The sequence below is a fragment of the Spinacia oleracea genome, chromosome 5 (assembly GCF_020520425.1).
Source record: "Spinacia oleracea cultivar Varoflay chromosome 5, BTI_SOV_V1, whole genome shotgun sequence".
Classification (NCBI taxonomy): domain Eukaryota; kingdom Viridiplantae; phylum Streptophyta; class Magnoliopsida; order Caryophyllales; family Amaranthaceae; genus Spinacia; species Spinacia oleracea.
Window position 1 is genome coordinate 35,316,553 of NC_079491.1, and position 22,508 is coordinate 35,339,060.

At 35.7% G+C, this 22,508-nt stretch overlaps 1 protein-coding gene across 1 annotated transcript; it reads right to left on the bottom strand.

Annotated features, from left to right (window-relative positions):
* Nucleotides 1-2,158: 2,158 nt before the first annotated feature.
* On the bottom strand, nt 2,159-20,610 carry LOC110786939 (uncharacterized). The gene is made up of 14 exons (XM_021991521.2): nt 19,971-20,610; nt 18,803-18,878; nt 18,594-18,683; nt 18,465-18,509; nt 17,917-18,018; nt 17,438-17,534; nt 17,217-17,272; nt 11,232-11,342; nt 11,016-11,152; nt 10,645-10,684; nt 9,398-9,460; nt 7,149-7,342; nt 2,914-3,400; nt 2,159-2,427 (listed from the first exon to the last, which is right to left on the bottom strand). The coding sequence occupies exons 1-13, from the start codon at nt 20,360-20,362 to the stop codon at nt 2,917-2,919; spliced, it is 1,887 nt and encodes a 628-aa protein (XP_021847213.1). The 5' UTR covers nt 20,363-20,610; the 3' UTR covers nt 2,159-2,427; nt 2,914-2,916.
* Nucleotides 20,611-22,508: the final 1,898 nt, after the last annotated feature.

Here is a 22,508-nt window from a genome sequence, read left to right on the forward strand (position 1 = left end):
GAAGAGTGTTAGATGAGAAAATCACTCGTCTGACTCCGTAAAGCATCAAAATGCGTGTTTATAAGAAATATTGGGATGAAGCAGACAAAATAACTCAAGGGCTAAAGAAAGATGAAGATGAAGATTATCCAGATTTGTATATGACATCAACCGACGGATTTACTGTTGGAGATGATGATGATGCAACAATCCTTGATGGCTAGACAATTTCAGGTACGGTAAGAACTACTTGGGCTTTGATTCCTTTGGGATACATAGGCATCTTATTTTGAAAATTAAAATCTAATTGTAAAATTAAATTTTAGTTTTTGAAAATAAGTCCAACCCCCCCCCCCCCCCCCCTCCCTCCACTCCGCAAAACAAATCTGATCAGACATCCTTAATTAGCTAATGTTTTCATTTTCCAATGAATTTAATAGAGTTTGCATTTGTGGGGTAATCCTTGTATTTTTTCCAACATGGTGAGCAGGTGTTTTGTGTTTTACGATGCATTTTCCTGACTTGTTGCCTTGCTGATAACTCTCCCACGCCTATGAAGATTAAATATATAATTCAGAAATTATTCAAACTTTAAGTAGTGTACTTTTTATGTTATGTACACTACATAAAGTGAATTGTCATGTAGTGTACTTTTTATGAAGTGTATTGTCTTAAAGTGAATTATTCAAAATTTATGTAGTGTACTTTTCATGTAGTGTACTTTTTATGAAATTTCATGAGAAAGGCTTCAATTGAAGAATTAATTTTTTGTAAGCATCTTAATTATTTTTTTTCTAGTAATGTCTAACTTTTTTTCCTACTCCTATATTTAATAGAATAACAGTACTCTAATTATGCAAAAATGATGTACACACATAACTTCTAATTTTTTTAACTGACTTATTGTGAAGGTTAAGGTGTATTTGAAGAGAAATCAAAAGTTGGAGCAGAGCCATGGAAGAAGTTCTGAAAATAAAGCACTATGTTATTCTATATGACACTTCGATATTGTTAAATTGTTTAAATTTTATTGCGATTTATAAATTATGCCTTCTTAAAAAATCGTAAATGTGGGTATGAAAAAGGTATGAATAAGAAGAAAATTAGAATTGTTAATTGATACTCAGAGAAGGGCCCAATTTTAATATTAGAACAGGGCCCCCAAAATCTTTAAGACGGCCTGGACCCACATGACACAACTCGTACTGTGTCCATTTTTCCTTACCCAACCCGTGACCCGACCCGCCATTATTTTTACGGTGCCGATCCTGGATCAACCATTCCTGACCTACGACCCACCAAACCTGCACCAGACCCGTCCGACCCGCCAAGTTGGTCATCTCTAGCTTCATCTCTTTGAGTTTTGATCAAGCGACGTAGCTTGTTTAAGACCCTTGGATTGTCATGTATACTCTAGCACTATATATACTCATAGTATGCTTATTTTAGAGAGATATTGATTTAAGTGAGAGAATGTCCTCATTGAAAGCTAAGTGGTTTAAGTGAGAAAGAGTTGTGAGGTGAAACTTGCTTACCTTGATAATCTCTTTGTAAATTTTTACCAGTATTTCTAGTTGATTGGTGGGTTTTTTCCCGGTGCTCAGGTTTCCCACGGTATATTTTCTTCTCTCCGTTTTCATGCTTAGTTGTTCTTCGTAATTGTTAATGATGTTATCACAAATTAGTTGGAACACTCTCGAGTGACATTTACAAAAAGTGTTATTTTTTTGAGGGAAACAAGTGTTCTTTTAGTTGGTTTTAAAAATACCAAACATGTACTCCCTCTGTTCCTTTATGTTCTTCCCGTTTGGGAAATGGTGTGGAAATTAAGAAAATGGAATCTTGTAATGATTGGGTGTAAGAGTAATGATTGAATGTAAGATAAAGTAATAAAGTAGTAAAGGAAAGTGGAGTAATAAAGAAATGAAAGAGAGAAAATATATTTTTAATAAAGTAATAAAAAATCATAAAAGTGGGGTTGGGTGGGTGAATAGGAAAATGTGAATGAATTAAATAAGGGATGATGGGGAATTTTATGGTAAAAAGGTATGTCCAAAAAAGGAAATGGGAAGAACATATAGGAACGCCCGAAATAGAAACGGGAAGAACAAAAAGGAATGGAGGGAATAGTACTTGGTAGTTGGTATATGCAAGAATAGTGTTTTACCAGCCTGATCACTTGATAAGAACTAACTTCTCATATGAATATTCAGAACCCATGTTTGCAAAAGTGTCGGAATTCACCTGATAATCAGACATACAGACTCGATCAATTCCTGCTAAACCAACAGTGCTTTTTTACAAACAATTTGTATGACATTGACAAATTTACATTACTGTTAACCAAGCATATATGCTGTGAAGCTCCGACCATCCCAGCTTTACTATCCTCAGCTCTTTCAGGAACCGACTTCACTGGAATCTCTAAATGAACAGTTGAACACCTTCCTATAATGACAGGAACGGAAATCAATATTAATTTTGGAAGGAGCACAACATCTCAAGCTCGTCAAGGATCACAATGATCACACTTTAAACAATAGCCATTAAATTAACTGGATTATCAAACTAAGGATGAAATAAAGTAGTGTAATACGTAAATAGAAACTACAAGCTAAACACTAACAGATACATTTTACACAAAATAAACCATACCCAAAGAGGGGTCGGGGACTTGTTTTAATTCTACTGGTTCAAATCTTTATCTTTGACATAAGTTAATTTTTAAACATGTAGAATCTCTATTAGACCTGCTTTTAAAAAATAATTTTTATAATCCCAAAACTTCGTAACAGTAGAAACAAACACACACAAAAAGAATAAAAAAAGGGTCAAGCTATGAGTTAAAAGTAGAAAAGAAGTTCGATAAGCTTTATTATTATTGGATAGTGGCTTAAGAGAAGTCGACAATGAAATCCCAAGATTCCCATTTACCTCTCACAAAAGCTTTTGAGAGAAGAACTGCATCCTGTCTTGGCTCAAGCAGCAAAGCAGACTTGGTTTTGTGGCAGTAGTGTATTTCACCTCACGGATAGGATCATAGGATTGGAGGGACTGTATAAAATTTAATGAGGGCAATTCTTGCAATACCAAATTTGATGTTGCTTCGTCTCCACATGCGAACACAGGAGTACCATCCCTCATTCCTATAATGGTCGATTTTGGAAGCCGAATGCCAGGTACATAAGCAAGCGTTGATCCAAACCTTTGATAATTAGAATTTACTCTCTGCAAAAAGACATGTGAACCCAGAACATGGTGTCCCATGGTAGGAGAGGGACCTTGTGTTACTTGAGAAACACCTAGATCGTCAGGCATCTCCACTTTTGGTCGAAATGTTGCCACAATATTATCACTGCTAGGGCAGTGAGCAAGTGATATACAAACTCCTTGATTTTCTGTTTCTGTAACTAAGGACGGCCTGAAAACAAACAGTACAAGAGACCAGTTAACAAAACGTCAAAAAGATCCACAAATTTACTATGTACCAGAACACAGCAAAAGAAACAGAAAACAGAAATGGCAAGAACATGAAACAAGTATAAAATAACAATAACTACTGTATTAGACATCCACATTCTACATTGAAAACTACTGTCCACTTAATCGTTCTCAAGTCTCTACAGGAGTCATCTCATTTCTGGTCATAACCTGGGCCAGAAACAAGCTCAAAAACATTACACATGATTAAATATACGAAACAAAATGAACCTTGCACTTGATTTCAGAAATAGAGCCAGGACAGGGACCCAATTACATGTACAAAGAAACTTTTAAACCGCCAAGCCAACAACTTTTACACAGATACATCAAAGTAATCAAGTCCTACGCAAACAAAATTGGCCGCAATTTAGAAGGTTGGTGCACACTGAGCATGGTGCACCTTAAGAACACTAGTATATAATTATAAGAACATTTGGTTACATGAAAAGAACATGAATATATTTTTTATTTATATTTTTAATAAATAGTGAAATAATATATCATTTATAACAAAAAAGTGAAATATTATATCGCATGTTCTTTTATCGTAGTGTCATGTTCTTTTGCTTATGCACATATGTTCTTTTGGTACATCATGCTCACTGTGCACCATGGTCCATAGTCCACGGATTGAAAATTGGCAACTATTCTGCATTCCCAGATAAAAGCCGGCACTAGCCAGGAAGAAACAAAGTAAACATAGGATACTTCCAATAATAAAAACATGTCATGTAAAGAATTAAAGTTGGTAAATTGGGGAAGTAATAATGACTTTTGTAAATTCTACTTATAATGCTTAATGTAGTTGTCCAAGGTAATGCATTGTACCCTCAAGTACTTTTTCCTCCATATAATCTATAACCAATCATTACAGAGAGGAAGTAATGAGAGGTAATAAAAAGCAACCAAGAAAAACATATACCAGGGAGAGAGGATGCAATAACAAGAAATTCACATGGGATACTTCATGTGACCTAATAGCAAACGGCATAAGAAAATAGTCAGCAACTCAAAAGGTGGTCCATGGTTCATATTCTGCACTTGCATTGAGTAAGGAGTTAAGGAGTTGATAGTTGTCCTTCAACAAGTACAACTGGACAATAACAGCACGGTACCTTATATCCTAGACATTAAAGTACCAAAAAGTAACTGAGCCATGAGATCTTTTACTACAGTATTCAGTTAAGGCTTGGAGCCTAACCTAGAGTTGGCTCTCCTTAGATAATGATGTCACAACACAGAGTACACAAAACGTAATAATAATACTTTAGATACACCAAACAAAAGAACAAAAGAAACATTCACGATATATTCTAGCTAAATGAAAGTCTTGGATTCATAACTTATTAACTATAAAGCAGGGAATGCATGTCTAACTTAGCCTTGATATACAAAGGGGATGGAAGTAGACATAGATATATCAAAAAAATAAGCAAAAGAATCATTTTCTAGCGGGAAAAACAAGTAGGAGCTTTGTCGGGCCCATAGAGGTCTCACATCTCCTCTCTGTTCCGATCAAAATCATAGTAAACAACTAAACCTTATAAGTTATAACTATTCCCCATTTAAACAATTTCTCTGATCATTTCCTTTGTCTCTGTTATGCATCTGTATTTATGCCATCACTCATATTTCTAGTATACTAAGTAAAAGGCCCTAAAACACTAATTAATTGATATCAACTCTTGATCAGAAAGAGGAAACGAATCTCAAACTGCCAACATCTACTCCCTCCGTCCCTATTTAAGGTTCCTATTTCTCCTAGGCATGCATATTTAGGAGAGAAATTATTGTGGAGTTTTGTTGATTAAAATGTTAATTGTGTTTAGTAGAGATAATGGGTACAGTTTAATGTTTAGTAGAGATGAGGGTACAACAACAACAACAACAACAACAACAACAACAACAACAACAACAACAACAAAGCCTTAGTCCCAAAATGTTCTGGGGTCGGCTAACATGAATCGTCGTAGGAGATCGTCATTGTCACCAATCAAACCAGAAAGGGGCGGAAAGTTAAAAGAATAAACAAGGAAGAGGGAGAACGTGGAATTAATGAAAGTAAGATAAGGGAAAATATTATATATATATATATATATATATATATATATATTACAGAAAAAATATTATAAGGGATAATAAAAATAAGTAAAATAAGTACATTTCAAAAATATATATATAATAATAATAATAATAATAATAATAATAATAATAAATAAATAAATAAATAAATAAATAAATAACATAAATAAATGAGTAAAAGTAAAAGTAAGAATAAAAATTGAACAAAAAAGCAATTGAGAACAATATTTAATTGTGTGGATCCACTCAAATAAGAAATGAGAACTTTAAATATGGACAAATATTTGACCAGAAATGAGAACTTTAAATAGGGGAGGAGGAAGTAGTATCTTGGGGTTAATTCAGAAAAACTCCAGTAAAATCACAAACACATGCACAACCATTCACAGTGTCGCAGTTGGCAATGGGGGAAGAAAACACCCTAAAACATGTTAGAGACGCTGAAGTCTCCCAATAGTAATAGGAAAAATAATCCCCAACCATACAAGACATAATGCCCTATATGTGAAAAATCTGGACAAAGACCAATGGAGAAAGGACTCAACTGAAAAGGGGATACGGCAGATACCCCTTGTGAAACTGGGGGTAAGTACTTAGGAGGGGAACCAAACACATAAGTCCTATCAGTCATCAAATCCAGTCAAAAGAAAACAAACACCACCTAACTATGTGATCGAGGATGGGGAAAATCAAACCCTAACCCCCTAATTTGAAAATCAAACCCTAACTCCCTAATTAACCACTGTATTTTCAAAAGAGTTGAACTTATAATCCTCCTCAAATAGAAATTTGTTATGAAATATATTCTGGACTTTCTTTATTCAACTTTACTAGAAGGGGAGGAAAGGATGAATTGGTTTTGTTGTATTATGAAGTTCATGACTAAAGCGCACAAGTTTAGATAATCAGTTCGGTTAATCTGAAGCATTCATGAGATTCAAAAAAGAGACAAGCCATAAGCAATTGACGTTGAATGTTCAATAACAAGTTTATAAGAGACGCTCTCGCGGTTAGATAATTACAATGGCATATACAACATCTAGGCCCTGAAATTTCTTTACCACATAGTATAATTTAGTGGTCTGCTACTTTTTGAATTTCGAAAGTTTTTTTAGGACATTAATTTAAGGTTTTTATTTAATGTCTCGTTAATGTCAACAAAGGATACAGGAAAAGTGAAAGAGATAGCACCAGCCACACTTGTACAGCATATAAATACAGTTAAGGAATGCCCAAAAAGGAGTCTGGCAAGAGAAGCCAATATGAAAACTCTTATTAGCTGTTGTAATTTTAAGTGGTTGAACAAGAAACTAGAATAATAGGTCCATAACCCCTCACCAATCCATTTGACCTAAGTGTAAGTACAGCTATTATTTGAAATATTCACCAATATTCCTCATCGTAAACAAGATGGTTCGTAGACTTTTAAACTTTTTGAATCAGCTCCATCCCCATTTCAATCCTTATTGATCAACAATCAAATTCAAGCAATCCAACTAAATATACGTAGATATGAAAATCACACAGACCAAAAACGAATAACCAGAGTACAACAAATAAGATTAGCTGTAGCCTTAAAATTTAAACAGAACATGAAAACATACTCTTCATGTTCATCACCAATATTCCACTCACACAAGCCAACTGCAGAAGCAGTAAGGAGTTTCTTAACTCCTGTGTGCCCTGGAAAGTCCTCCAATAGAGAGTATATGGAATGAATGGGATTGCAAGTCAGTCCACTCCTCGAATCTAGAGGCATTCCAGTTTGTCGCAGATCGAACACTAAAAGCAAGCCATTCTGCACAAATTGATACACAAATAAATTCAGAAAGGCATAATGTTTGGCAAGGATGCTGATTTGATTGGATAGGGTTTGATTTCAGGAAAAAAAAAAGGGGGGGGGGGGGGGGGGGGGATTGGCCATTGGATTGATAGCCATTCACAGCAACAAACTTTACAAATCAAATTTGGAATGGTTTGATTACAATTGATTAGGATTTGGTACAGTCCTAGGCTCGTTCGACTTGTCTAATGATATATATATATATATATATTATTCCCTTTTGGCCCTTTTCACAATATTCTTTCTTGGCTTTTCTCTGCTCTTTTCTTTTTTTTGTTGAATGCAAAAATGCTCTAGTTTGACTTCTAGACAACGATTTTAAAGCTGGTGAAAATGGTGCTCAAGGAAATGTGTTGCCTCAAATGGAACATTTGTAGGTATCAGAGAGAGATGGATTTTAGGGGACCCATTCCTAAGGGAGTGAGAGAGGGGCAAGAGAAGAAGTTCCATTTGGTGTCTGTGATTTCTTGATGAACAAAATAAGCTGAAATTTAATGCACAACAGCCAAAAAACATAAATTCTTTTATCTTAGAAGGGTAAATAAGATGAAAATAAAGTTTGTATTACTGAGGTTATCGAGATTATGAAACACTGGATGGATTTTTTGCAAATTATTACAGTGAAAATATGGTGCATGTTATCATAATGGCCAGAAACTAACGGTTACAAACTATAACAGGAAGGAGATGACATAATTGCAGCATTGGGTATCAATTGATAGAGTGAACTTGTTCCAGTACATTCAAGAGTAGATTAGTTGAGGATTCCCCCTGATATGATTGGCATTGTTGTTAACAGTCAACTACAAGCAGAGCTTATTATGATGAGAACTAAGTCATCTTACAATAATCTAGTGTGAGAAATCTGATTCAAGTTTATTGCAGTTTTAAGACGGCTAAATTATGGAAAGTTCTACTACGTTCATGGAAGAGTAGTTGGTAGCAGACCACCTTTAAGTTAAGAACCAACTGGTAATTTAAGCTAATTATCAGTTTAATAAGAATCAAAATAACGGAAAATCATATTGATTAATCCAAGTACTTAACCATACGAATATTATCTTTTGAAAGGAGGATTCTCTCCCAAGCTACAATTACTCATAAAATTCTGCAACCCTCGCTCTCCTCACAACAGCCATTTTTTTACAATTTCTCCTCATTTCCAGCGTTCTTCCTCATCTAACTAGCTTGTTGCAGTTGCACTTCCTTTCCCTGAAAATTCTCCACTGACTTCATCTTTATCTCACCCTAACTAACTTCACAGTTAATTCCCTTCGTTAGGTTGTTAACTTGTTACCCCTCACTCTCTTAAGCGACAAGTAATAACAGGAGTTCCCTTAGCTGGATTCGTCGCATACTGTGTTCAACGACCTCATTTGAGGCACAAGAACCAAAAAATTAGAAGAAGATTGTAAATTGACAAGGACCAAGCGGCAGTATCATTTGGCAAGGCCGCAAAGATGCTGATTTGCGAGTGGATGCACAGAGGTCGGGAACCCAACAGCTCCATATGCCCAAGAGAGAGATGTATAATGGGATATGTGGATGGATTTTAATATTAGGAATGCCACAAAGAGTCGACTGAACTTGGTCCTTAGAACAAAAAGGATATAAAGGGCTGATTGGATGAAAAAGAAAGAGGTACAGAGGAGACCAAATTGCTGTCAGATGAAGTTGATGAAGAATAGACAGTCAATGTCCTTTGCACTATACAAGGGATATCTGGAATGAAAATTCAGAATGAAAAGGAAATGAAAATTAAGATGGACGAAACATCGACAAATTGGATTTGGGAATTGGAAAAAGGAGTTAAAAAAGAAGTTTTAGGTAAAATAACAGCTCCATCTTACCTTTGTTCATAATAATTAAACCACCTCTACCAAAAGAAAACACAAAAGACAGCCTACACAGGAAGAAAGAACACCATCCAAGCTAAGAGCATAGATGTATTGAATGGTACAAGTATAATAATAGATTCCGCAATATAAAATGAATAATTAGTGGTAACACCTGTAATCCAGCATAAACAATATGTGAACTGTTTCTATCCCATGAACAAGACCAAGCAGCAGCCTGAAATCAATTAAAAAAAGAGTATGAATCAGCACCAGAAAACCAAAAAAAATTAAAAATGGAGTAAAACCAAGGACATACTTGCCAATCACTACCAATAACGCAATAATCAATTGACCTCTAATGGTCTCAACCTATGAAAGGGTGAAAGACACTAACAAGAGATGCATAAAAAACTAGCATAATTCAACCATGAGAGATGGAAGCCAATTGTAAACCAAAAGACAAGTCATCTTTGTTCATTCAAGAAAAAAGCTCGGTATTTACACACCATGATTTAGGAAAGTGGAAACTTGAACTCCAGGGAAACTAAAAGAAATATGAAAGCAATAAACCAAGACAACTGATATGAGGGAAATGGACAAGCAAATACTCAAAGAGATGTATGTCACGTATCTTCAGTAATTAGTTCTTAATTCATCGAAGTCACTGGTAGGTTACACGACTTATACCTCGATGCTTATCAAGACATTTTTTAAAAATCATGTCGGAGTAGAAAAAAGTTAAACATACTACTTCTTCTGTTTTCCAAATGATTCATATTAGAGATTTGGATCCATTTCTTTAAAATCCTTTGGTAAAACAATTCAGATTTCGTTCTCTTCAGAAGAAGGAAAAAACATAGAAGGTAAAACCAAAAAGAACTCTTTTTCAGTCATCCCATAAGTTTAATACCTTATTCAATAATTTTTTAATCCGGTCCACAAGAATCAATGCATGGTCAAAACTAGAAAACGCTGAATTAAGAACATGTCCGGCATTATAAGAAAATTAAAAGATCTTGGGATTAGAATGATTCTATTTGACCAGTGTTCAATTACATCAGGAAACGGATTAGTCAAGAATCTACAATAACTAGCCAAGAAAAGGCAGTTTCGTTGGCTGCTTTGGGTTGGATCCCCTTCCACGAAGGACCTTTTTATGATACAACTCATATAAGGACACATCTAGTTGATGTGAATAAACGAAATGAAGGTTGGTTTCAAGATGAATTGAGGTCGAAATTTCAAGTTTTAGAAGCATAAGTTGTTTAGAATGGCCTAGGGGGAGGCGCAGTAGAAAGTGACCTTACCAGTATGAGTGACCACTAGTTAGCATGATGAAAGAAGAGGGAAAACGAAACAAACAAGTATCCAGTCAGAAGATGTTCATACTGAAGAACCATAGAAAGTAAAAAAGCATACCGGTAAATCATAGTCCAGGACAATATTGTTGCTTTCCATGCTGAATGAAAACATAAAAGGAAAAACAATTGAATGAGACAGTACTAGTAGTGAAAGAAGGATATTTTTGTTACTCATTCTATCCCTTTAGCACAGCTACACACTAGGAACAACGATAATTAACCATTTTATGTATCAGACCATTTTTCATTTTAAAAAAATGTCAACATACACTGACAAGTAGCATTTATTTGTTATCAAAATAAACAATTGACAATATAAATAAGAGAAGCAAAAAATATCCTTTTACCTATATATAACTGGGGGCAGATTGTGTGTGTGTGTGTGTGTGTGTGGGGTGGGGGGGGGGGGGGGGAGGAGGGGGTCCCCACCTCAAAACTGATAGTTTCTTCCCCATTGAAGCCAATAGTGCAAGTCTGGCAAACGAAGATGTATGCAAGTCTCTGACTGCTTTGACTGATGAAGGTAGTTGCACGTTTTCTTGCTCATGAGGAGAAACTAAACTCATCTGCAGTAGACAGTTTAAAGTTAATTCTGCAATACTTCGTTCACTTCAAACAAATCGCAAGAAAGAAGGGGGAAAATACTTTGGTGAGCATATGGGGACCACCAATCCTAGCCGGTCTTCGTGCAATAATCAAAGTCTGACCAGTATCATCCACATCAAAGCATCGCGCCCCATCTACTGGCCACTCTTGCTACAAATTGGAACGAGTTCAAAATAATGAACAAATTAGTAAATTCTGTCAACGAAGGCAAGCCATTCTGAGAAAAGTGAATGCAATGTTTTATTTGTTTATAATGCAGGCTTTTCTTTTTTCTTTTTTTTTATCATTGTTAGGAATACTCTTGTTCATACCGTGAAACTCCAAATCCATACCAGAACCACAATCATTATCATTATCATTACCCCATTGCCTCAAAGAGGCTCCCGCAAGAAGTGGGGTAAGGGGGGGTCGGGTGTACGCAACCTTACCCCTGCAATTGCAGAGAGGTTGTTTCCAATTGACCCAAAAGCGATAACGGGACGACAACGGAACGACCATCTTCTACTTCATGGAAAGGAAGCGAAGAGGTTTTAAGAGCCATTTTGATTTAGTCCATTACATCCCACGGCCACAATGATTCAATAAATCCATAAAGCTAACCTCAAAAATTCCTTGAGTCAGAATCATCTGATCATCCCTTACACAATCACTATGGCTAATAATACATTAATAAATAAACAAAAAATTTGGCTGTTGGTTAACAAGATATGCATAAGAAAGGAGTTTGAAGCAAGGAAAAGATTCCACTTTATTACAATAATTTCCAAGTTGTTGAAATTTAGTTAAACGTAACATACTACGAGTGCTTCAAGAAAATTTTGAAGAAATTGTCTAAGAACATGAAATTCTAGTTTAATGCCTTGATCCTGAAAAAAACAGACTGGAGAAGGGTAGATCATGTATATTCAGAGACTTTAGACAGTAAGACCTATTAATGGTCTACCAAGGTACATAAATTTTGGGTAAAATTCCAACAGCTTTGGTGCAGTGGTATGAATTACTTCACACCCAAAATGCCTTTAGGAAGGTAGATGATTCTAGATGTTACACTTCTAAGTAATGAGCTGGTCAATGATTTCTGGAAGAAGGCGAACCCCAGTGTCATTTTTAGCTAAACTTTTGAAGGGCTAAATCTTCTACCTCTTCGAATAGGGAGCAAAGGTTACAATCCTGGATGAAAAAAGTAAACATCTTGCCACCTCTTCTCTTGGTTAATGGGAGTACTAATAAATTACTTGGGCTTCACACTTTTCTAAGATCTTTTCTTAGAGAGAGAAATTAGGCTCGAGAGATGGTTATCCAGTAGGGAACAAGGAGCTGATGGTCTCATTAACAGCTTGCAGATAAGACACTTTTCTGGTAGGATGATTTTGAGAAACTTAATATTTCAATCTCTAGTCTACGAAATATTTTGTTTAAGTGTAGCATCACAGGATAAATATTGAACCCACTATCATGATTCTCTTCTTTGGTTTGAGAAATTTAAGCTCTAGTTAATTGTCGAATGTCCAGATTATTTTTGTCGGTTTTAGTATGGAGTACTAAAACTCAGCATCACTACATAGTAACTGCATTGAGATTATCGCAACTGCGATATCAGGTCATCATAGCCGTCTGCAGTTCTCACAATAGTGATTTCGTGACCTTTCTTGTGATCAAACCCACGTCCAAGATTTAAAACACTAGTATAGTATCACAGGATGACTGTGGTGTCCACTGTCACAAACAGATTTCCCTGTTATTTTTTTAGGGCTTCTCTTAGCAGATAATCACAACAAGAGCGTACTCTGGTGAAAGGTTTCCAAGAAGCCGGACGGGCGGAAGAGGCACATTTCTATTATGTTGTCTTTATAATAAAAGGATTAAAAGGGGAAAAGAGGGATAGGAAGTGATACTTTTTTCCATTAATTTAATAACCGAGTTGCGCTAACAAAAGGGAAGAAAGTATCAATCCACTCAATTCACATGGTACAACAGAAAATGTTTACGGATAGCAATCTGGCGAAGTCAATGTAGCAACAATTTATAAGGGATAAAAAAACTTCGATAAGAATGAAAGCAACAATATATAAATCTCGAAGAGAGAACAAAGGAAAACAAGCAACAATATATGAATCTCAGAGAGAGAATAAAGAAAAACAAGCAACATCAACATTTCTTCTTTTGACCATGCCATTTTCATCTTCAACAGTGACATAGATAGCTACTGCACAATTTTTCAGTGTGAAGGGTACAATTAGGGGTGCAAATGAGCCGATGCGTTAGTGAACTATACGCGAACAAGCACGGTCAAAAGCTCGTTTGATAAGTTAATAGACAAGCTTGAACAAAAAAATTAAGCTTGTTAAGTAAACGAGTTAAGGTCAAACAACTTCATGTTCGGCTCGTTAATATCTGTAAACAACCCGTTTAAGTTCTTTTGTAAGCGTGATTATGTTCAAGTATAACTCGTTAAAAACTCGGTGAAGCTCGAAAAAATATATGACATTTTATAACTAGTTTAGTTTCTTTGTTATCTTTTAAATGAAATCACAATTTTTGTTACGTATAAGAATTTGGCCATAAGTTTTTTTTATTATATCTTATTAAATTTTTATTGTAAAAAGATTAAAAAAACTTAATACAAAATGGTTGCATAAATTTTTTGTTTTAAAGGTAATTTAAGGCTCGTTTATTTTCAAGCTTGATTTAAGCTCGTTCAAGCTCGAGCTCAAGCTCGAAATGCAAAAAATCTTGTTCGTGAACAAAGCTCGGACAAACCAAATTCTTAACGAGCCAAACTCGAACAAGAATTTTTCAACGCTTGTTCAAGCCCGAGTTAGTTCGAACGCTAATAATCCTTATTAATCTCAACTCGGACAGATTAAAACTTGGCTCGACTCGACTCGTTTGCAACCTAATATACCTTGTATAAGATTCTTTTAGGCTTTAATTTTACTTTCAAATCTTCCCAAATAGAGCATTTTGTTTATATAAAATAAAAAGGGAAATACATTTCTTATAATTAATGGAAAATGAACTTCCTCTTCCTCTCCTCTCAATCCTTCCAAATCCTTTTATCCCAAAATCTCCCAGCCTCCCTCTCACTAATATTTCCCCCTTATCACTTATCCAAATGCTGTTACAAAATTGTATAACACGAGTGTGTGGATTAATAAGTATGTATACATTTGCACTCTTTTCCTTTTCTAAGCTTCTCATGGAGTTGTGCATTAAGAAGGTTTGGGACAAGAGAGAATGCCTAGTAGGTAGGGAGTGTGTGCAAGCTCATGGAATTGGAAGGTCTAGGTTCAGTAGTTTTGTGTCAGAAAACATCTTAGCGGGGCAAGGGTTGAATCTTTCCCTGCCAAGACCTAGATTTCCATTATTAGGCATGCTTCCTACAGTAGCCCTTGAAAATTAATGTGTTGCTGCATTTCTTTCCCTTGGGCAGATAAAAAGTTATATAAAGGCAACCACGTTTTTATCTATTTTTTTGGGAAATTTTGTTGGCATGGAAGCAACCTTTCAATGTCTTTTTGCTCATCACTACTCTATACAGAGCTCATCACATGTACCAGCTATTTCTTGGGGGGTAGAGGTATTAATATTTCTGGAAACTTTCATTTCAGGCAGAATCCCCATCATTGTGAATTGCGGAAACTTAACCCTCGAGACTATTTTTTCAACAGGTTTTCAAGACAAAAGAATCAGGTTCAGAATATTAGTTGTCCTTCATATTGCAAGTTATCATCTACAAAGAAAAGAAACTAACAGTTTCTTAAGTACTTCCATTTATTTGCTAAGATTCAAACATTTTTGAAGCAGCTAGGGGGGGGGGGGGGGGGGGGGTGGAGGAGTTTAGATAAGTTGAATAATTGTGAGAACAACAGGTGTAACAGTGTAAAGGGTAAACAAGGCTTTGTTTCCTCAGGCATGCATCTCATGTATTCTTAATTGATAAATGAAAAACCACTTGTTCTAGATCTTATCTTATTTAGCTTGTTGTCAGGATTTTTGGGCTGCTTAACTAGCTGTCAATCTGTCATGGAACATTTGCAGGTCCAGAGTGTCAGTTTTGGGAGGAACGAGATGATAGAATATCTTGTTTTTAACTGATGCATTTTTCGCTCAATTTTTTAAATTACTTCGGAAAGGAGATGTTAAAATTTTATTAAAACAAGTCTGGGATCCTCGGGTGATTTCTTTTCAGCTTCGCTGGGCCATAAGCTCACAGTCAAGGGGATCTCCTTGGCATGTCTCTTTCAGATGTAACGCCCAAGAAACTTAATGGATGCAAACCATTGCTGGCACTGGAACTCACATGCATAGAAAAAAATGGACAACTGAATGTTTCTAGATCAGGGATTTAATATTTCTGATTTGACAGAGAGGGTAGGTCGAGAGCTTCAAAAAAGTTAAGTAGAAGATTTTGGACAAAGTGTATAGGTTGAAAACTCAAAATTGACAGGAAGAAATCCTACAAATAATTCCTGTCTTGCTCCCGTGGTCCCGTTCCAGCAAAACAGGACGTTCAGGACTTCAGGAATAGGTTATATGCACTCCCCATAGGCTACTTAGTGGGCGAGTTTAAAACAGGGTAAAACCAACAGAAGTAAAATGTTGTTATCAATGTCCTATACTAGAGGACAAAAGTTTGATCCCTCTATAGTCCATCAAAATCTTTATTGCTCCTCACCAAATCCTATCCAATAACTACATAAACTTCTTCGAAAGATACTGTAGAAATGATTGAGAGAGGTTCTTCCTACTGTATGAATCATTTTAAAAAAAAAGGTGTGGTGATTTATGACCACTTAATGCTATCCAGCAGCTAACCAAAGAAATATGACAAAAATATCTCCACACAGTTACCCTCTATTGTTAGAGTTAGAGCATACATGAACCATAGCTACATAACAAAGTGACATGAGTGATCTTAGTGTTTAACATCACAAGTTCATTGTTAAGGATAAACTAAATCTCAGTCATTCTCGGTGACAAACTAAATCACCGATATGATTCATAGAGCCAGCGGCCAGCCTTTGCAAGTTTCAACATGACAAGCGCAGAACAGAATATACTGAAAGTGTTGATTAACACAACACCCTCCCAAAATTCTATCAAAGAGAAAGCAAACACTCTGCCACCGAGTAAAGTAGCAAGAACCATAAGCCCCACTAATTCAACACTGAATGGATGATATTTTTATATGGGCCCCACAGGCGGAACTCCAAGGAGCATGACATTGTTAGTGATAACTGGGTGTAATAGACTCTCCTTTACAAAATAAATCCGTCTTCTCCAAGGGATGTCCCAAAAAATTAGTAAGATTTTGGTTATATTGGTATTTTGCCAATGTGCCTTCCATCGTATTATGAAGGGAGACAGTGAAGTTTAGACATAGACTATACTAGATGCCACTTCTCTCGTCTTCTTTTCTACTGCATCAATGCCATGATAATCAGGGACGAAGCCAGAATACTTACTCAACGGGGACCCGTTTATGTATAATATTTTTAAGTTTATCTACTCATAATATTATATCGAGAATAATGTAACGTTTCCTAAACATGTAAAAAAATGTGTATTTCCTATACATATTTATAACTAAAATTAAAGAATTATTTTTTGTTAAACAAACTACTTCGTATGAAGTAATAAAAAAGATACTTAAAAAACCAAAAATGAAATAAAATTAAACAAAAATTTCCAAACTACCAGAGATATATACGAAAGTACAAACTATAAAAGGAAAAAGAGAAAAGTAAAGGGGGCATAAAATGCGGAAGACATCATCAAGGAGGCGGGTCTCGAACCCAAACTCCTTCCCAACATTAACTGCTTTACCAAAACCTGAACAACCACTGAGCCAACTGCATAGTTCAGTCATTATTTGTCGGATATATTTTATATATGGTTTTTTTGACAGGGGCCGGGGCCCCCTTGGGCCCCAACGTAGCTTCGTCACTGATGATGATGCCAAACAACATAAACAGATCTAAGATCTTTTTGGTAAACCAATTGATGCAAGTTACAACCAACCTGAAATTTAAACGTATAAGGAGATACTGGACTTTGAGTCAATCCAACTTTGATCCCTACAGAACATAACATGTAAATAAGAAAATGAAGAACCAGTTGTACTTAAATCTTAGTCAGTAACACAAAGCTGTACTCAGTGCAAAATATAACTCCCGCAGCACATGAAATTACCAGGTTCTGGCTCAGATAAGAAAACATATCACACTCCTAAGTGAGGTTACCTCTAGCTGATGGTAGTTGAAAACCATCAGTAGCAGCATCCGAGATCAATGGCTGATTTCCTAATTCTGCCACTGTACGATGAAGAATGTTTGCCCTCTGGGGAAATCCATAAATTAGATTGAATTTGAGGTTCCAAATTAAAATCAACAAACACCAGCCAAGGAAAAATACACACACACACACACAAGAAATGTAGGAAAATGAGGGCTTTTCTCCATTTCTCCATGAAAAACCAGTTCATCGTACACAAATTTTGCACAAATATTAAAGCCTGAAATAATTTCTGGAATTCATTGTATAAAGTTACTCGTAGCCATTAAAATGATGATAATATAAATATAGCAGCAGGCGGCATCTATAAGAGCACGCCACTTGGTTCTGATTCAGCATATTGTAGTGAATGTAGACAGTCTAGACAGTAATATCATGAACATGAAACAATAGACCAAGCAATGAAAACTCAATTCTACATTTATACCTCCTGAAGCTGCTTTAGTTTCTGGCAAATCTCTACATCTTTCTTCTGCGAGACTATCAGTTTCAAATGCCACTCGGCTTCTTTTTTGTGCCATTCTTCCTCCTGAATCAAACAAAAAACCATTACTGTAAGCAACCAAATAACTTTCCTACCAAATGACTTATCTTCCCAGAAAGATCAAAAGAAACTACATTACAAAACAGGGAATATTGATACACAAATCCACTGCAATTCATCCATTAACCAGACTACCAGAAAATGTAGACCTATACACTTTGGAATCCATCAAAACGGCTAAGTTAAAATGCAACTCCCTAAGCCAAACAGATACAAAGTAGCAATAACATCAGCTTCAAACTTGCGTTGAACAATCCTAAATAGCAAGCTGTAGTATACTTTGATACAGGTAAGATAGAGTTGTCATTTCCGCAAAAAGATGACAACAAAAAATGAACACCAAGTCGTAATACATGATAACCTAAAGTAATGAAAAGCAAGAGTCATGAGACAGGCCATGCAATCTGTAACATCGAAGTGACAATCCATACCTTCTTCTCAAGAGAATCACATTTAGCCTCGAGATATTGCATTCTCTACAGTTTAAGAAGAGCACACAGCTTCAGAAACTTTCTTATGAAAGATCCAATAATATTACATAAAAATTAGTCTAAAAATACCTTTTCTGATTTTTCATCAACTACAACAACCCGTGATCCATAGATCCTACGGACATCCTTCAATGTACACTTCTTGTTGCATTGTGGACACTATAAAGAAAAGGCAGATAACAAGTTCAACAAGAAGCATCACTTTAATTTATTTTTTGGCTAATTTATAAGCTATGTGTCTACCTTTCAAAATGTTACATGATTTTCAGACAAAGTACCTTTCCTGAGTTTCTTCGTTGTCCAAGCCACTTTTTTATGCAAGACATTCCGAACAAATGGCCACAAGCAAGACAACTGCATTCCTTAAAATTAGATGATAACAATCAGTTGCAACCAAGCAGATGATTCTACATAAAAAAAAGATAGCATGTGTGCGCATACATGTATATAACACTTTATATGTGTATTCATAGACACACTTAAGAATGATGGATGATGATTCCTTTTAAGACTAGCCACAAAATTGTCTGACTTCAAACAAGGGTATTCATAAACCTTCAAAAAGAAATAGGAAGAGATCCTCTCACATAAACTTCACTCAGTAAAAAGGACATCAATGCTTCTGGGAACAATAACTATGGTGAATGCCTCTGGAACCAACCAGCTCAAGATCGTAACAGTTTACACTTTACAAGCTCCCTGATAACAGTAGCTCCTAAAATGCAAAGGTAATCCTCAAGCCACGGCAGAACTTGTGGCAAGTCAAACCAGCAATTAAATCCCAACATGCATTTGCGACGCAATAAATTATTTTAGTGGATCTAAGCTGCATTCTCGCTGTGAACACTACTAATCAAAACTTACAGGTAAGGCAGCATGTTCCTATACGGCTATAACTTTCAAACCTTGCCAAAAGCATGATCTATATGTCACTATTGTCATTATACTAATTGTTACTTACCCGTATGATCATGCATTACAAATTTTACTCAGTGTTATTTAGTTCAGCATTAAATGTACACCATGAACATTAATCCAATGCCACATACCCTGATACACCCCCACCCCCCGGCGAGGGCAGGGGGCCTCAGTGTCTGATATTTGCAAACCTTATCCTCGTGATAATTAGGAACTGAAGCTATTTCCAATTGACCCTTGATCAAACTGTACAGTTTTCCATTTGATTTTTAGCTCCAGACATTCTAAAGGCCGAAGAATTCCAGGTTATTATTGCAGCCAATGTCATATTGTCTACAACTGAGTGAACTCTTAAAGATAACACACACCTCTCATCGACCGAAAAATCCGAAATATCACACCAACGCTGAAGCCAGGATTTCAATTCTTAATAAATGTTAAATTGAACATATCCAAATAGAGTTCTACACAATTGAATTGCAAAACCCTAATTGCAACGCAAAGAGAAACTAAAAAGGGGAGAGAGACCTGGGTTGATGTTCGCCGGAAGCAGTCCAAGGCTCCATACAAATAGGGCAAAACAAGCCCTCAACATCCTCTCTATTCCACACAACCTTCTGACTATCCTCTCCTTCGCCACACCCTCCACTTGTTGATGTCGTGCCTTCTGAATCCTGAATCAACCTCAGCGTTTGCTTCTCTCTGTCCTCGTTTTCCGAAACCCTAAACACCGCCGTAGGCGGCGAAGGAGGAGGAATCTCAATCACCTCGTCTGCTTCGACACCGTCTTCTCCCTCCTCCTCCTCCTCCTCCTCCTCCTCCTCTCCCTCTTCCTCATCCTCATCCTCCTCTACCACGAAAAAGACCGCATCGTCATCATAATCATCGGTAGAGATGTCGCGAAAATGGCGTGTTGGCATTGATAATTACTTAATTAGAAGTGCAATTAAGATAATTCAGAAGATTTGAGAGAGAGAAAGAAGAGTGGAGGGAAGCAAGAAGTAGGGTGTTTCTTGATTTGTAACACTTGATTGGTTTGTATGACCCCACCTAATTAAGGTTTATGGCTTTATGGTTTTGTAACGTTTGAAAGAGGAAAAACGGCGCAAACATTTTGAACCTTTCGCGGTTATACGCCGATCAGTTTATCGTCCACCTCCACGGCTCAAGGGTAACCGATGAATAATACAAATAACCTGATATATATTTTTAATCTTTAACTTTTAAAAAGTGAGATGGTTTATGGTTTTTTATGAATATTTTTTTAAATGAAGTTCTAACCAACTGAGCTATTTATCACACTCGTTTCTTTTGAATAGTAACTACCCACTAAATTTTGTTTTACTTTTTATTAATTTAATGTTGTCCGCTAAATTTTATTTTACTTTTAAATTTAATTCTTAATATTATTTAATTGCTCCAATCACCGGACCTTCAAATCAAGATTAAACATATCAACAAGAAGTTGTTCGACAAATCCATGAAATTGTCGTCGACTTCGAGAGGTAAAAAAAGTAATAACATAGCAAACAAACGACATAGCATATATTGTGAAGTAAGAATTAAATTAAAGTCGGTACAACTTTTCACTCTACGTATCATTAGTACAAATATAAATAGAGCATTAGAACAAAGTCGATACCTGATTAGTTATTCCTAAGTTATGCTATTGTGAAGTAAGAATTAAATCAAAGTCGATAAAACTTGTCACTCTACATATCATTAGTACAAATATATATATATATATATATATATATATATATATATATATATATATATATATATATATATATATATATATATATATATATATATATATATATATATATATATATATATAGAGAGAGAGTATTAGAATAAAGTTAGATACCAAATTAGTTATTCTAGAGCATACCGCGCACAACGGGCGCCCCAACCACTAGTATTTAAAAGAAATTTTGTCAAATACAATTCAATAAAGTTATCTTTAAAACATCTATTACATTATACTAAACATACACCAGGAATGACATATGTCATTTCCTGGAGATAAGGAAACAAAAGGGGTCTAAGTTATCAAAATTTTCGCCATTTGGGGTCTGGCTTTTTTTTTTCACCCTTTGGGTCTATCTTCAATTTTCAAGCAAATAAACCATATACTTAACTCACCTTTAACAATACATGAATTTAAAAATAAATATATATTAACTTTAATTAACTAATACCTCCACCAAATGTTCGCACAAACTATGAGAAAGAGGTGGTGCCTCAAAAAATGATGGCTACTTCACGTGTTTGATTGACATGATGAAGTACATTGTCTATAATGCTAATTGCTCTAACTTCACCTCTTTTGGTATTGTATAACCTAAAACTTCTTAGTCTTTGGTTCAGCTTTGTCTATGCTCACTGAGTCACTAGTTTTTGTTTTGGCCAGTAGTTGTTTTTGCTACGATTTGTATGATACTCTACAACTTTATTGAGGTCTTTCGTAACCTCCTGAGTCCTGATAATATAATTTCCCTATTTCTGCTTAAAAAAAAAAGAGGATTAGACATTGCAATTTGCAACACACAGTAGGGTGTTCATCGGTCCAAACCTGGACCGGACTAGACCGACCCGAACCGGATCGAAGACCGAAATTTGATAATTCAAGACCCGAAGATCGACCGATTATGCTCGGACCGAACTCATACCGGACCGGAAAAATCGGTCCAAAATCTGGACCGGACCGGTTTGGACCGGTTGTAGACATATTTCTATATATTTTTTATTTTTTCTAAAAAATATGGTAGAAAAGAAAAAATATATATAAAAAACCAATTGTTTAAGGCTTTTTTTGGTAACTAAAATAAAATATATCACCAATATAGTAATATTTACAACATATTAAAGGAGAGAATTAAATTTTTAAATAGTTTATATTATATTTTAATAAGGAAAAATCGATCCGGTCCAAAATCGGGTTTTGGACCGGACCGAACCGGACCGAACCGAAGACCGAAACTTGATATTTCTCGACCCGGAGACCGGACCCATTGCCTTAATTCGGGTCTGGACCGATCTGGTCCGGTCTGAGTCGGTCCG